The sequence below is a fragment of the Physella acuta genome, unplaced genomic scaffold (assembly GCF_028476545.2).
Source record: "Physella acuta isolate Inbredline_101_S28 unplaced genomic scaffold, ASM2847654v3 ptg000949l, whole genome shotgun sequence".
NCBI classification, from domain to species: domain Eukaryota; kingdom Metazoa; phylum Mollusca; class Gastropoda; family Physidae; genus Physella; species Physella acuta.
In genome coordinates, this window is record NW_026732466.1 from 188,524 (window position 1) to 203,827 (window position 15,304).

At 37.0% G+C, this 15,304-nt stretch overlaps 1 protein-coding gene across 1 annotated transcript in view; it reads right to left on the minus strand.

Moving 5' to 3' along the window:
- The window catches only part of LOC131953763 (dual 3',5'-cyclic-AMP and -GMP phosphodiesterase 11A), a 121,221-nt gene that overhangs the window by 94,533 nt on the left and 11,384 nt on the right, over positions 1 to 15,304 (minus strand). The window contains exon 3 of the mRNA XM_059317121.1: positions 10,920 to 11,282. Coding sequence (XP_059173104.1) covers positions 10,920 to 11,282 — 363 coding nt within the window. The remainder of the gene's footprint in view (positions 1 to 10,919; positions 11,283 to 15,304) is intronic.

The window sequence follows — 15,304 nt, forward strand, 5'->3', positions numbered from 1 at the left end:
TGGTATTTGTATTTTCAAATGGGAGATAATTCCGTGCTTAACTTTACATTAATTTCAAATTCCTGTACCATAGGTTGACCGCTTATATATAAAAATACACCTTTAAGTAATTATTTGCTATTGTAAAATTATATAGAGCTTAAGTTCTAAACAAAACAGTTTGGTAGTTTTTTTTTAGCATTATCAAGTTGAAATACTTAATGCTAGTAGACTTACAGTTTTAGTCGTTAATTAAACATCTAATTAATTGTCTTTTTATATTTTTCACCCTCTCATAAAAGATTCATATATAACAATTTTAGGCATCTATATTATTTATAACCTTTTATTTTTCAAAAACCAAAAAATCGTTACATAATCACACAATATAGACATTTTACAATCATAACTAAAGACAGTAAAGCTTGAAACAGGTAAGTTCCGTTTTAAAACTCAACCAGAGAGCCCAACACTACAAGTGATTCAGTGGTTTTTTTCCAGACTTTTTTCTCCCGGGAGAGAGGGTGGGGAGAGAAAGCACTTAAAATTTCTAAGGGGGGGGGGGGGCGAGGGGGGGGGGGGGGCTATGTCGTAAAGTACAAAGTAGACTCGTGCACTTAGCAACAGTTTCAATAAAAATACGATTACGCTTGCAAACTGTACAAACGTGTATGCAATTAATAAAAAATTAAAATGTCACTTTTAATTATCTGTTTTCTTATACATATCTTATACATATGTTTCAGTAATTAATGTGTGTGAAAGGGGGCGTTTTAATAAGTTTTGCCTAGGGCGCTAAATAACCTGGCGCCGGCACTGTATATATAGTTGTGACCATGGCCACGTTGCTTTAATAGACTAATGCAACAAAGATTTTTTAATTAAGATACTAATGTATATAGGTGTCTGCCACTTTAGTTTTCTACCTGCTGTTCACTTCCATTTAGAATACAGGCTAATTGTGTGTTATAATTGTTCAACAATAACTTGTATTTTTTTTTCCCGGTGTAAACATGTTGTGAATGTCTGAAAAAAAAGACATCTCGATATATTTCTCACGTCACTAACTTTGTTTTACGATACATAAATCTCTAGCAGTATTAGAACATGGGCAGACCATCAACGTATTTTACGTTAATTTCCGGTTGGACTTGATTACAAACCTTTAACAAATTTTTTTTTTGGTTCCATCTTTTCCAGATTGGTTTACAAGATTGAGAGAAAAAAACATAACCCTATGATTGGATTAGCACTTAATTTATTCCCAAGTGTTTGTTTTTCTTTAATTTGTTGTACATTAATAAAGTTGTAACAGGTAAATTAGAATAAAAAAATATAACCCCTGTAATGGATTAGTACTAAATTTCCTTCCACTATTTTATTTTTTTTTTTTTTTTTATTAATAAAGCTGCAAGAAAAAAATTGGGTTATTAATTAAATCCAAACATCGCATAAGTGTTAAAATAACATAATTTCTCAAACCTCACTCCATCAATTTCAAGTTTTAAAGCGTGAGGAATCTGCATGTGTAACGCGCTAAGCCATACTCAATGAACCGATGGATTGGTTGATTGCTACTGGTGACGAATCGATCAGCAGAGCGGACGTTTTGAAATTACCTTAAAATGTATCACTATTACAGAATTACAGGTGGAAAAATCAAAATTTTCAAAACATCTAGGAATAACTCTGCTAGATATATCAAAACTGTTTTGAAAAGAATGTATGCCACTTTAGTAATGTACGTGTACGTTAGATTACCAGATAGAAAAGTAAATCTTTAAGATTTGATCTGAATTATATTTTACAAACACACACACACACACATATATATATATATATATATATATATATATATATATATATATATATATTAATATATATATATATATATTAATATATATATATATATATATATATATATATATATATATATATATATATATATATATATATATATATATATATATAAATATATATATATATATATATATATATATATATATATATATATATATATATATATATATATATATATATATATATATGTATATATATATATATATATATATATGTATGTATGTATGTATGTATGTATGTATATATGTATATATATATATATAGGCTTTATGTAAATAAACATGTGTACATATAAATATGCATACATTTGTATGTATGTATATATATATATATATATATATATATATATAGATATATAAAACATATATATAAATATATTTATATATATATATATATAAAGAGAAAGAGAAACCAAGGGATAAGCCGATTACCGTGGATTACACTAATACCAGCACGCATTACGTAACAGGAGTTTATCCCTGTCAGAAGATGTCATCCTCACACAACAGCTCAATACTTGCAGCCTCTATTGTATCGATAAATCAATCAGCTCGCGCAGAGGTTTGACGTAATTTGGCGCTAAAATAGCCCGCGTGTAATGGACAATAATACCCTGCTGCATTTGCGTCTATTGCGATCTATACACTGTTTTTTTAATAAAGACGTCATGTTGCTTTTTTTCGAATTTAAAAAATGTTTTAAAGAATAATAAGATTGGTATTGAAAAGGGAATGTGTACATTTTCTTTTAAAAAGACAAGTACACAAAAAGGAATTATTTGATCCTTTTCTGAGACAGCTAGCTAAACCATGAAATGAAGTTTGACGTCATATACATATTTTGTATTATACAAAAAAGGAATCAATATAGATCAATGTAATACAATATTATACAATGGTGTATTGAAATAAATAAAAACTCTTTGCTCTACCTGGATATAAAAAACCCACTTAGAACTAGTTTAAAACGTATATTTTTATACTATTTCAATGACGAAATACACTGTTTGGTCACGTGATTTTGGTTCTACTTCAGTAACCTGTGACAGGTATTAGAATGAGTATTGGTGGTTCTAGAACAACGGTTTTCTGCCGTAACAAGGTGACCTAAAACTAGGTGACCTATAGGTGAGTTGACTGGGTAAGTCATAACGTCTTGACTGAGTTGAACTGAAGTAATAAGAGTTGTCTTCCTTTTACCTCGTTTGACTTACCACATTTTAAATTGCCCTTATACTTTTCTAAATAGTTTACGGCGCACAGCGTAAGATATATATTTCTTTATTCACGACTTAATATTAAAATTGTAATTATACTGATATCCTAAACACAAAACTTGTAAGAGCTAGCTTCTTCTTCTTCTTCGTTCTTAATTATTAGTGTTGAAGGGGATCGAGATTTATCTGCCAGTGGGTTTGAACTCGAGACTTTGTTCGAATTTATCAACCATGAGCTTTTTGCCGACTCGACCACGCCTCCAACACAATTAAGCGTTACGTGTCAACTGGTTATGCGCCATTGAGGCCATTGACTCCGATTTCAGCCTGCTTTTCTTTTTGGATTTGCTTCCATAGCCTTTGTCCAACCAAGAACAAACTACAAGGCAGCAGTTGTTTAATTTTGGAGTTGTCTCTCCTAGAAGAGTGGCTGTCCCCAGCTAACGAGCCTCATCTGCCCGATAAGAGCTAGCAATAGATGGAATAGGGCAACAGACTTCTGTATTGATATACTCGGTAGAGAAAAGTGATTGAGTGTGATGACAGTGCCCACTTTTTAAATTTTAAAACAATGAAACACATGTTCCTATATCGTTAGATGTATACTTTTTTAAATTGAGTGTAATTTTTTTTTCTCTCTTTTTTTTTTGAGTGTAACTTAGTATTGTCTTCTAAAATTTCTCTCGTATGGATTGGTTGAAATGTGTCGGTATCACATTATTTCTGAAAGATTTTTTATTTTCCTTACAGGATCTACAGTACACGCACATAGAAAGAAACATTCCTCTACAACTAAAACAGCTCTTTAAAAAATTAAATTAAACGTATATTAAAAATATTTTTTTTTTAAAAAACTGTTCAATGCACCAAAGGCATGGAAAAGTTATCTTTTGCTTTTTTGCCATCGTTTCTTTTAATTGTAAGTAAGACACTTCTCAAGTTAATAGCTATCTTCAAGTTTCCTACTTAATTAGATTGAACTAAGCGTCAACTTCTATTCCAGGCTAGGCGTAGAACTAAACACAAATGGCACTGAATCTGCTTCAATCACCTCGTCATATAAGCTAATGGTATAATTACAAAATATTAACAATTTAAATCTATACGAGCCAACCCGCGGCGTATCATACGCCGCTATTTATTTAGTTGTTTTATTTTCTACTTTTCAGTAATTCATAATTTGTGAATTCGGCAGTACCAATGCTGCCACTGAAAATATTTGCTTTAAAACACTAACCCCCCCTTTCCCCTAACCCCGACCCTACCCCCCCCCCCCCCCCCCCCCGTGAAAGCAGCCTCCTCTTAGTTACCTCCTGTAAGTTTAAAATCGTTTCAAACTAAATTATCCGCCCCTAATAGCCGTCACTAAACCCGGGTCTACGATTTGTAAACATTTAATTTAGCGTGACCACAACTCACCAGACCATGTGGGGGTGGGGTGGGGGTGGTAGTGATAGTGATAGAGAGAAAGAGAGGGGACTGTAAGGAGGCGCTTGCAGCTTGGCTTGTTTTCTAACGTCTCCCAGAAGAGAATTATATATATAGATTCGTACATCATTTTCTGATTCATAAAATTTTGAGAAAAACCGCTATTATAGACAAAAGAAATAAATTGAGATGTAATATTAGACGACAAACCTACAAACATTGTGACTTAAAAGGCTTAAATTAAATATCAAGTTATCATGTTAAAAGGTAAAATTCAAGTTTTATTATGGCTGAGATGTATCAAGTTTCTATTCACATGTTGATTTCTCACGGCCAAATGCATGTGCTTATTAAAAGTTTGTTGATAGGTCAAAAAAAAACAAAAAAAAAAAACAAAGGCTTAAAAGGTTTGTAAATGAAATAAGACGCGATAAGACGAGATAAATTCGAAAATGTCTCGAGTTCAAACCCTCTGGCATATAAGGCTCGATCCCTTCCAATACTAAAAACTAAGAACCAAGAAGAAGAAGAAATAAGACGCGTAAAACCAAAGAAAAGAGGAAGACATCTAGCAGTGAGAATGTTTACAAACAGAACAAATGGCACCTGTCCGTGGTGCGGACGGCAGGGGAAAACGGACCGGTTGAGAAATCTGTGTGCATCACGCAATGTGGACCCGCGGCGTTAAGTTCCACACAGCGTCTCAACGGTTAGGACCGTACATATCCATTACTGGCGGGTGAAGTTAGTGGCGTGTTAATGTGGCGACACCAAACCCCAGCCAACCCAAAACAATGTTGCCGATGTGTCATCAATTTTAATTAATTATTTCCGCCCTCCAGTCGTTTACGTTGTTGGTGATTTATTTCTTGCTCATCGATTTTTTTAAAAATTCAGACTATAACATTTTGAAAGGCTTTTTTTTTTAAATTGCTTTAGGTATTTTAGAAGAATTTATGAGTTTGATGTTGGAATATTGAACGAGCTCAGTCTAGTCATAGCTCAAATACCTAATCTCGTCAATTATTAAAAGCAGGTGGATTGCGAAATATGCTCACAATAAACAAATCTACAAACCTAAACGATACACTATAGTATTCGCTTCTTAAATATCGTCATTGCACGATACCATACATGCTTCTCTCATTTTGTTAACTTTTGCATCTGTAAGTTTAATTACTTACGGATATGTATAATCAATTTCTTCTGCGAACATTCAGCAGGCAAAGTAATCCCCCCCCCACCCCCTACCCCCCCCCCCCAGAAAGAATCAAATAGGAAGTGAATATTCTAGTCCTCTTAGCAGTAGCGTAGCGAGGGGGGGGGGGGACATATGTCCCCGGGCGCCGACCTTAGGGGGCGCCAAAATGGGTTGGAAAAATAAATTGAAAGGTTGAGGGGGGTGCAAATTGAAAGTTTGAAGGGGGGGGGGTGCAAATCGAAATCTCGAGGGGGGGGGTGCAAATCGAAAGGTTTGTCCCTGGGCGCCGGGAAGGGTCGCTACGCCTCTGCCTGTTAGTGTAATGCATGCAACCTCTAACATGAAGTCATATGCTAAAACTCTGTAAAGCACACGACACTAACCCAAAACTAATTGTAGTGAATGTGTGAAGGCTGTTGAATTGTGTTGTGCACACGACACACTTAATTAAACTAACCGACACTATCTTCATGTGCCAAGTTCACAGAGACAGCTCAAATCTACTTCATCTACTCTAAGCACTGACCTATTCCAAAAGGATAACTTTTACTTGAATAATATTAGCAAGTATTAACAAGTTCAATAGCTTCTCAGAGAAGAAAATTGACGTCGATTGTGTGTGGTGTCTTTGATAAAAAAATGTCGGAGAGTAAATGATGAATGACACACAGAACAACGGAAGAAATAACTTATCCTCTCGATAATGACGATAAACGTTCTTTGATGTTAAAACGATCAAAATATCGACCACAAAAATCAAATCATTTTTCTTAAGAATTATGGAGCTATGTTTTGTATTCAAACGATCCACATTTATAAAAACCAAATTGTTTTTCTTAAGAATAATGCAGCTATGTTTCATAGACAAACAATCCACATAATATAATAAAAATCAAAGAGTTTTTCTTAAGAACAATACAGCTAATTTTCACTGATATTTTAATATCTAAACTATAATGGTGCAGCAATATCTTGATATTGATTTATGAAGGCGAACGCTATTGATAAATACAAATCATTAAGATTTGAGTTTTTATAAAATGTATTGAAGCTTTCAGAAATGCATTCAAATAAAAATATGAGTTTGAAATTTTAATGAATACATTTGCAAATGTACATCGGCTTTTAGTAATGTATTGAAGATTGAAGAAATCAATTAAGTGAAAATCATTTGATATTTAGAAGACAGTTCATTGTTATAGAAGATGGAGTGGCTATGAATTGATGAACGTTTGGTGTTGGTTTAAAAACAAACAAATCGATATCGATTCGATGTGTTGTGAGCTGTCTTGGCAGGCTGTAACAAGATTGTTTGGTTCTTTAAAGACTTATTGATGTTGTTATTAAAGATTGGCAGCTCACTGAAGTGTAACCAGATGACAATCTTTGAATGGGGACATGCATGGCTTTACATTAGGGCATAGAAAGTGTTGATTACCCAGCCTCCCCCAACCTCTCTCCACTCATACACACATACACGCATACACACATACACACATAAACGGTTACACTCATACACGCATACACGCATACACACATACACACATACACACATACACACATATACACATACACACATACACACATACACACATACACACATACTCACATACACGCATACACGCATACCCGCATACACGCATACACGCATACACTTGTAACACATATGGTTACCAGCCAAGGGGGATAACAAATGATGTTTTGATTCATCGAGTTGCGTCCCCCGTGGGGTCATGGCCCTGTTGACTTATTTGTTGTTTTTTTCATGCTCTTGTGAGCGATGTTACCTGTGTCCCATGTCATGTGACATGGGACTGTGGGTAGTTTCATGCCTAGCCGTGTCAGTCACACGCAAGGCTGCTGTCTGTGGACACGGTGACCAAGATGTAGACCTAACGAAGGTAGAGTAGTTATATAAAATATGCTTGTTAAAATACTTGTGTATTCCTGCTAGTGCTGCATATGCACACTAGTTAGGGTATTAATATAAGTATTTATTTGTAGTACTACTTATTGGTACTTGTTGGCAGTACTGTGTACTGGCCGAAACATATTTTATTTGTACCCGTGTATATTGTAGCCTACACGTGGTGTTGTCAGGAATGTAACTTTTTCTTTACTTTTGTTTTAGGGCTACAGTTTTCTTTTTGGTTACAGTATGATTTTTTGTTTTCTTGGTTTCCTGTTGCATCGCCGTCATGGCTCGATGCTGTGAATAAAGGAGTACTTGACAACAACTGTCGGTGTCAGTGTGTTCTTAATCTCAGGGTCAGCCCGTCTTAACCACAACACCTCAGTGGGTAAAAGCATCCCCACTGAGTGAGGGTTACACACGCATACACGCATACACGCATACACGCATACACACATACACACATACACACATACACACATACACACATACACACATACACACATACACACATACACACATACACACATACACACATACACACATACACACATACACACATACACACATACACACATACACACATACACACATACACACATACACACATACACACATACACACATACACACATACACACATACACACATACACACATACACACATACACACATACACACATACACACATACACACATACACACATACACACATACACACATACACACATACACACATACACACATACACACATACACACATACACACATACACACATACACACATACACACATACACACATACACACATACACACATACACACATACACACATACACACATACACACATACACACATACACACATACACACATACACACATACACACATACACACATACACACATACACACATACACACATACACACATACACACATACACACATACACACATACACACATACACACATACACACATACACACATACACACATACACACATACACACATACACACATACACACATACACACATACACACATACACACATACACACATACACACATACACACATACACACATACACACATACACACATACACACATACACACATACACACATACACACATACACACATACACACATACACACATACACACATACACACATACACACATACACACATACACACATACACACATACACACATACACACATACACACATACACACATACACACATACACACATACACACATACACACATACACACATACACACATACACACATACACACATACACACATACACACATACACACATACACACATACACACATACACACATACACACATACACACATACACACATACACACATACACACATACACACATACACACATACACACATACACACATACACACACACGCACACGCCTCCCACTAGAGGGCGACATCTGTGCTACAACAAAAACCAAAAAACAAATTGATTTTTGAAATACATTATCAGAATAGCATCATTTGAGAAGACTTTGCTTGTCATATTTTTAATAAAGAAATAACTACCAAGCGTTGCTCTGTGTTTAAAAAAAAAACAATATATGTTTTCCCAAAAGTGACAAAATTTTATCTCATCCATCATACTGCAGATACCTTGCCAACAATATAATAGACAAAACCTATAATATAATTAAATACCATTTCTTAAATCAATCACTTTCCCCTCATTACAAAATTAAACAACCCAACGCACAGACTCCTACATATTGTCGTATTTTTAGCGCAATTTCTATACGGACAATTGTGATTATTAACTCGTCATTTCTGGATGGATGGATGTGTGGATGTGTGTCCGCAGCTTTAAGTCGTATCTCCTCCTCAACGAAGCAATATCGAGGACTAGTTCCAAAGCAAATATGTTAAGCAAGTTCCGAGGATGAACATAGGCCAAAAAAATTCCCGGAATTCCTTCCTGGATTTCCCGGAAAAGCCAAAAAACCTCGAAAACATGCAGTTTTTTGCCCATATCTCGGCAACCAGACAACTTAGCGACTTGAAACATTTACCAATCGATTTCTGCCATAATTTAGAACAATATTGCCAATGAAAGTTTTCAAAAATATCCTTTCGTTTGGTCACAAAAAAAAAATTTAATATATTTTAAACTGAGCATCTTGTAGGCCTACTAGAAGAAGCGAAGCGGTGAAGTTCCAAACCAAGCACACCGGCTCAGGCAGTCGCTAGTGAGAGGTAACGTCTACTTGACGCATGTTAATTAAGGAAATTGCGCTTAAATTGACACTAGACTTTTTATTAACTTGTTTTTACTATGTCAATGATCACATTTTAACTAAACACTTTTATGTTAACAATCACATAGAAATGATTTTCAAACCTTATTTCTAGACGTATCACTGAACCCAATCCTAACCATAAAACCGGTTGACGAAAAAAAAAATCGATCTGTCTCGATATAGTTAACCTGGAGTTTATATACAAAGGAATCATTGATTATAATTATTATATGTTCTTCACAGTTATAACCACACTGGTTGTTTTAAAAAATATTTCTTTTCAAATCGCAATCAATGGCATCAAAGTCAATTATTAATTATCTTCAAGGAATCCCAGTGCTCTTTCAAGCGAGTTCTAGTTTCTTAAACATTATTGAAACAACGGTGTGTTAGATGCAAGGGATGGGGGGAGTGCATTAATTTTCATTAGGAGGAAATGGGGGGGGGGGCTGTGTTGTTGTCAGAGCCTAAAGGTCATGAAAATAATTTCAGAGATAAAGGAAAAATTGTTATTCGATGTTTTTGTTTGGCCTTGTTTTGTTTGTATGTCAAAGGTCAAGGTGATGTTAAGTATGGCGGAAATGTTTCAAGATGGTATCGAGTTGTTTTTTTTTTTTTTTTTGTTGACAAGCTTAGGTAGGGCATCACTTAATGGAATTATTGTTAGATAAGATTCGAGGGTTCAGGGGAGGAACGGTGGCTATAACAAAATTGCTCATTACGTTACGAACGATAACACACTACTTTATGGGGAAAATTGAAAAGGGGAGATAATTTGTTTTAAATACAATACATTAAATGCGGTTGCACATAAGTAGGAATATTGTAAGACAAGTGAAATAAAACTGGAATTAATCCACTGACTTCATTATATATATAAATATATATATATATATATATATATATATATATATATATATATATATATATATATATATATATATATTTATTTATTTATTTATTTATTTATTTATTTATATTTATATATATATATATATATCATGCAATGCTAATGAAATCAAAACCTTACCTGCATGGCGTTCTTCAAGTTGACCGTATCCCCTGTCTCAGCCACATATCCTATGACCCCTTGACCCCACGGCACCCGGATGTCTCCGGTGCAGGATGGGAAGATGCTGGTGCCCGCGTGCAGGTCGAAGATCTTGGACACCAGGACGGGTTTCCCGGCGGCCTTGCCCTCGATCAGGTACAACGAGACCTTGTCGGCGTCTAGCATACAGCTGACGTTGGCTACGATCTTGGCACTCAGGCTCTTCAGGTCAAGCTCGTTGGAGATGTCTTTGACGATTTCGAGGAAAAAATCTCGCTCGTTGGTGTCGCGGAGTTCTTTCTTGTGGTCAATGTCTTTACTGGGATAGCGGGGTAGTCGGACCTGGAGAGATAATTTAACACTGAGTTTAAGTATACAGTGGAGTTGTCTTTGTTGGGGTAGTCGGACCTGGAGAGATAATTTAACACTGAGTTTAAGTATACAGTGGCGTTGTTTTTGTTGGGGTAGTTGGACCTGGAGAGATAATTTAACACTGAGTTTAAGTATACAGTGGAGTTGTCTTTGTTGGGGTAGTCGGACCTGGAGAGATAATGTAACATTGAGTTTAAGTATACAGTGGAGTTGTCTTTGTTGGGGTAGTCGGACCTGGAGAGATAATTTAACACTGAGTTTAAGTATACAGTGGCGTTGTTTTTGTTGGGGTAGTTGGACCTGGAGAGATAATTTAACACTGAGTTTAAGTATACAGTGGAGTTGTCTTTGTTGGGGTAGTCGGACCTGGAGAGATAATTTAACACTGAGTTTAAGTATACAGTGGCGTTGTTTTTGTTGGGGTAGTTGGACCTGGAGAGATAATTTAACTCTGAGTTTAAGTATACAGTGGAGTTGTCTTTATTGGGGTAGCGGGGTAGTTGGACCTGGAGAGATAATTTAACTCTGAGTTTAAGTATACAGTGGAGTTTTCTTTGTTGGGGTAGGGGGTAGTCGGAACTGGAGAGATAATTTAACACTGAGTTTAAGTATACAGTGGAGTTTTCTTTGTTGGGGTAGTCGGACCTGGAGAGATAATTTAACACTGTGTTTAAGTATACAGTGGAGTTTTCTTTGTTGGGGTAGGGGGGTAGTCGGACCTGGAGAGATAATTTAACACTGAGTTTATGTAAACAGTGGCGTTGTTTTTGTTGGGGTAGTCGGACCTGGAGAGATAATTTAACACTGAGTTTAAGTATACAGTGGCGTTGTTTTTGTTGGGGTAGTCGGACCTGGAGAGATAATTTAACACTGAGTTTAAGTATATAGTGGAGTTTTCTTTGTTGGGGTAGGGGGGGGGGGGGTAGTCGGACCTGGAGAGATAATTTAACACTGAGTTTAAGTATACAGTGGTGTTGTCTTTGTTGGGATGGGTAGTCGGACCTACAGAATGGAAAACAATATTTTAACAATGAGTTTAAGTAGGCATTGACGGAGTGGCATAGTGGTAGAGAGCTGAACTGCTAACCCGTAATTCTCGAGTTCGAATCCGGTTTCAAGTCAGTAGACCATCCTTGAGTCCACCCAGCTCTGATGGGTACCTAACTCACCGTCAGGCTTGGAAGGGGAACTTTACTTAAGTAGGCATTGGAGTAGTCTATGATGAGATAGCAGGATAGCCACACCAGGAGAGAGTTGAAAAACAATTGAATTTAGAAAGTATACAGCGTAGCTATGTTGTCTTTTACGTTGACAGCGGACATGGATCTTACTGGAAACCGAAATCATTTTACCAATTAGTTAATGTAATTCGTGAAAGCTTCAATGCTCTTTTGGCGTACCAAAAAAAGAGGGAAAAAAAAGATCGTTGTGTTAGCCTAGTCAAAAATTAAATAACTGGACAATAGACGAATGCAAAATTGAGTGCGTGGTTAATACAGATGCACATCAAAGTGATAAGGAACACAAGGACATGAACTGAACTCGTGACCTTTGGGTTAACAATCGTGAACACTGTCACTCGACCACATCTACCCACCTCCGAACATGAAATTTTAAAATTTAAACAACTAGAGTAAATTAAATGTGTTCGCGAATTAAAGCTCAAAATTCTGTACATGATTTTACTCAAAAAAACCAAAGTATCCTGTTCTTAATTAATTGACAAGAACGTGATAAGCTTTCAGGATAAACTGTGTACTCACCATCCTGTTTTGTTTCATACACTGACTTTCACGATAGGAAGAATTCGCGTTACCGTAAGTAAAGGCATTGTGTATTACATGACTCGCTTAGCTGAGAGTCTCTCATTGGCTAGTTATTTATATCTAGAGGACAGATATACCCAGAGGACTCGCATAGCTGAAACACCCGCTTAGCTAGTAGACCGGAAATGTTATATAACCAGTTTAGCTAGCGAACCCTCATCGCTAGGTAGATCGCATATATAGATGACCCGCTTTGCTAGAACACCTAGATAAAAAGATGACCCATACAGGTAGAGGACCCACATACCTAGAAGGCCCACATAGCTAGAAGGCTAACATACTTAAGGACCAATATAGGTAGAGGACCCACATGTCTCTAGGACCAACATAACTAGAGGACACACATACCAAGAGGACCCACATAGCTAGAGGACACACATACCAAGAGGACCCACATAGCTAGAGGACACACATACCAAGAGGACCCACATAGCTAGAGGACACACATACCAAGAGGACCCACATAACTAGAGGACACACATACCAAGAGGAGCCACATAGCTAGAGACCCATACACCTAGAGGACCCACATAACTAGAGGACCCACATAGCTAGAGGACACACATACCAAGAGGACCCACATAGCTAGAGGACACATATACCAAGAGGACCCACATAGCTAGAGGACACACATACCAAGAGGAGCCACATAGCTAGAGACCCATACACCTAGAGGACCCACATAACTAGAGGACCCACATAGCTAGAGGACACACATACCAAGAGGACCCACATAGCTAGAGGACACATATACCAAGAGGACCCACATAGCTAGAGGACACACATACCAAGAGGACCCACATAGCTAGAGGACACATATACCAAGAGGACCCACATAGCTAGAGGACACACATACCAAGAGGACCCACATAACTAGAGGACACACATACCAAGAGGAGCCACATAGCTAGAGGACACACATACCAAGAAGACCCACATAGCTAGAGGACACACATACCAAGAGGACCCACATAGCTAGAGGACACATATACCAAGAGGACCCACATAGCTAGAGGACACACATACCAAGAGGACCCACATAGCTAGAGGACACACATACCAAGAGGACCCACATAGCTAGAGGACACACATACCAAGAAGACCCACATAGCTAGAGGACACACATACCAAGAGGACCCACATAGCTAGAGGACACACATACCAAGAGGACCCACATAGCTAGAGGACACACATACCAAGAGGACCCACATAGCTAGAGGGGACACACATACCAAGAGGACCCACATAGCTAGAGGACACACATACCAAGAGGACCCACATAACTAGAGGACACACATACCAAGAGGACCCACATAACTAGAGGACACACATACCAAGAGGACCCACATAACTAGAGAACCCTCATATCTGGGTAGATGACTCGCTTTGCTTGAACACCCACAAAAATGACCTACATAGCAAGAGGATACACATAACTAGAGGACTTACATAGCTAGTAGGCCGGAAATGTTACATAACCAGTATAGCTAGATGACCCTCATAGCTAGGACCCACATACCCAGAGGACCCATATAGCTAGAGGACCTAAATAGCTGGAGGACCGACATAACTAGAGGACCCACATAACTAGAGGACCCACATATCTAGGGTATTCGTAGAGCTCAGTGGCTCACGTGATTTCCCCTTCGCCAGCTTGCGAGAGCTCACGATTTTTATATAAGATCTATTGAGTCATATTGTCACTGTATTCAACCGACGTCCCTTTCTCAGTTCTTCGTTGATTGAGAAAGTAAATTACTGATGGTATATTGTATAACTAAAATACATTGTCATCAAGTAAATATTGCTTTATTCTGGTAGCTTAAGCCTAAGTATCTCTCAAGTAGTCAGTTCAATCAGACAGACGTAAGATACACATTTAGTGGCGTAGAGAACCAGTAAGGAATGGAAGCTGGTGTCAAGAGGGGGGGGGGAGACAGACATTAAAAAACTATAGTTTTCAATAAATTTCAATACATCAATATATTATCAAAGGTCATGGAAAACAATTCCCAGATTTAAACACACAATCACGTGCCTACGCAAATGGACGTTCGTCTTTAAAAAAATATAAATATTGACGGTATTTTATTTCGTTCACACTTCGTAATAACGCGTATGTCGCTGTAAATTATTAAAGATAGTTATACTTTAAATCCTCCAATC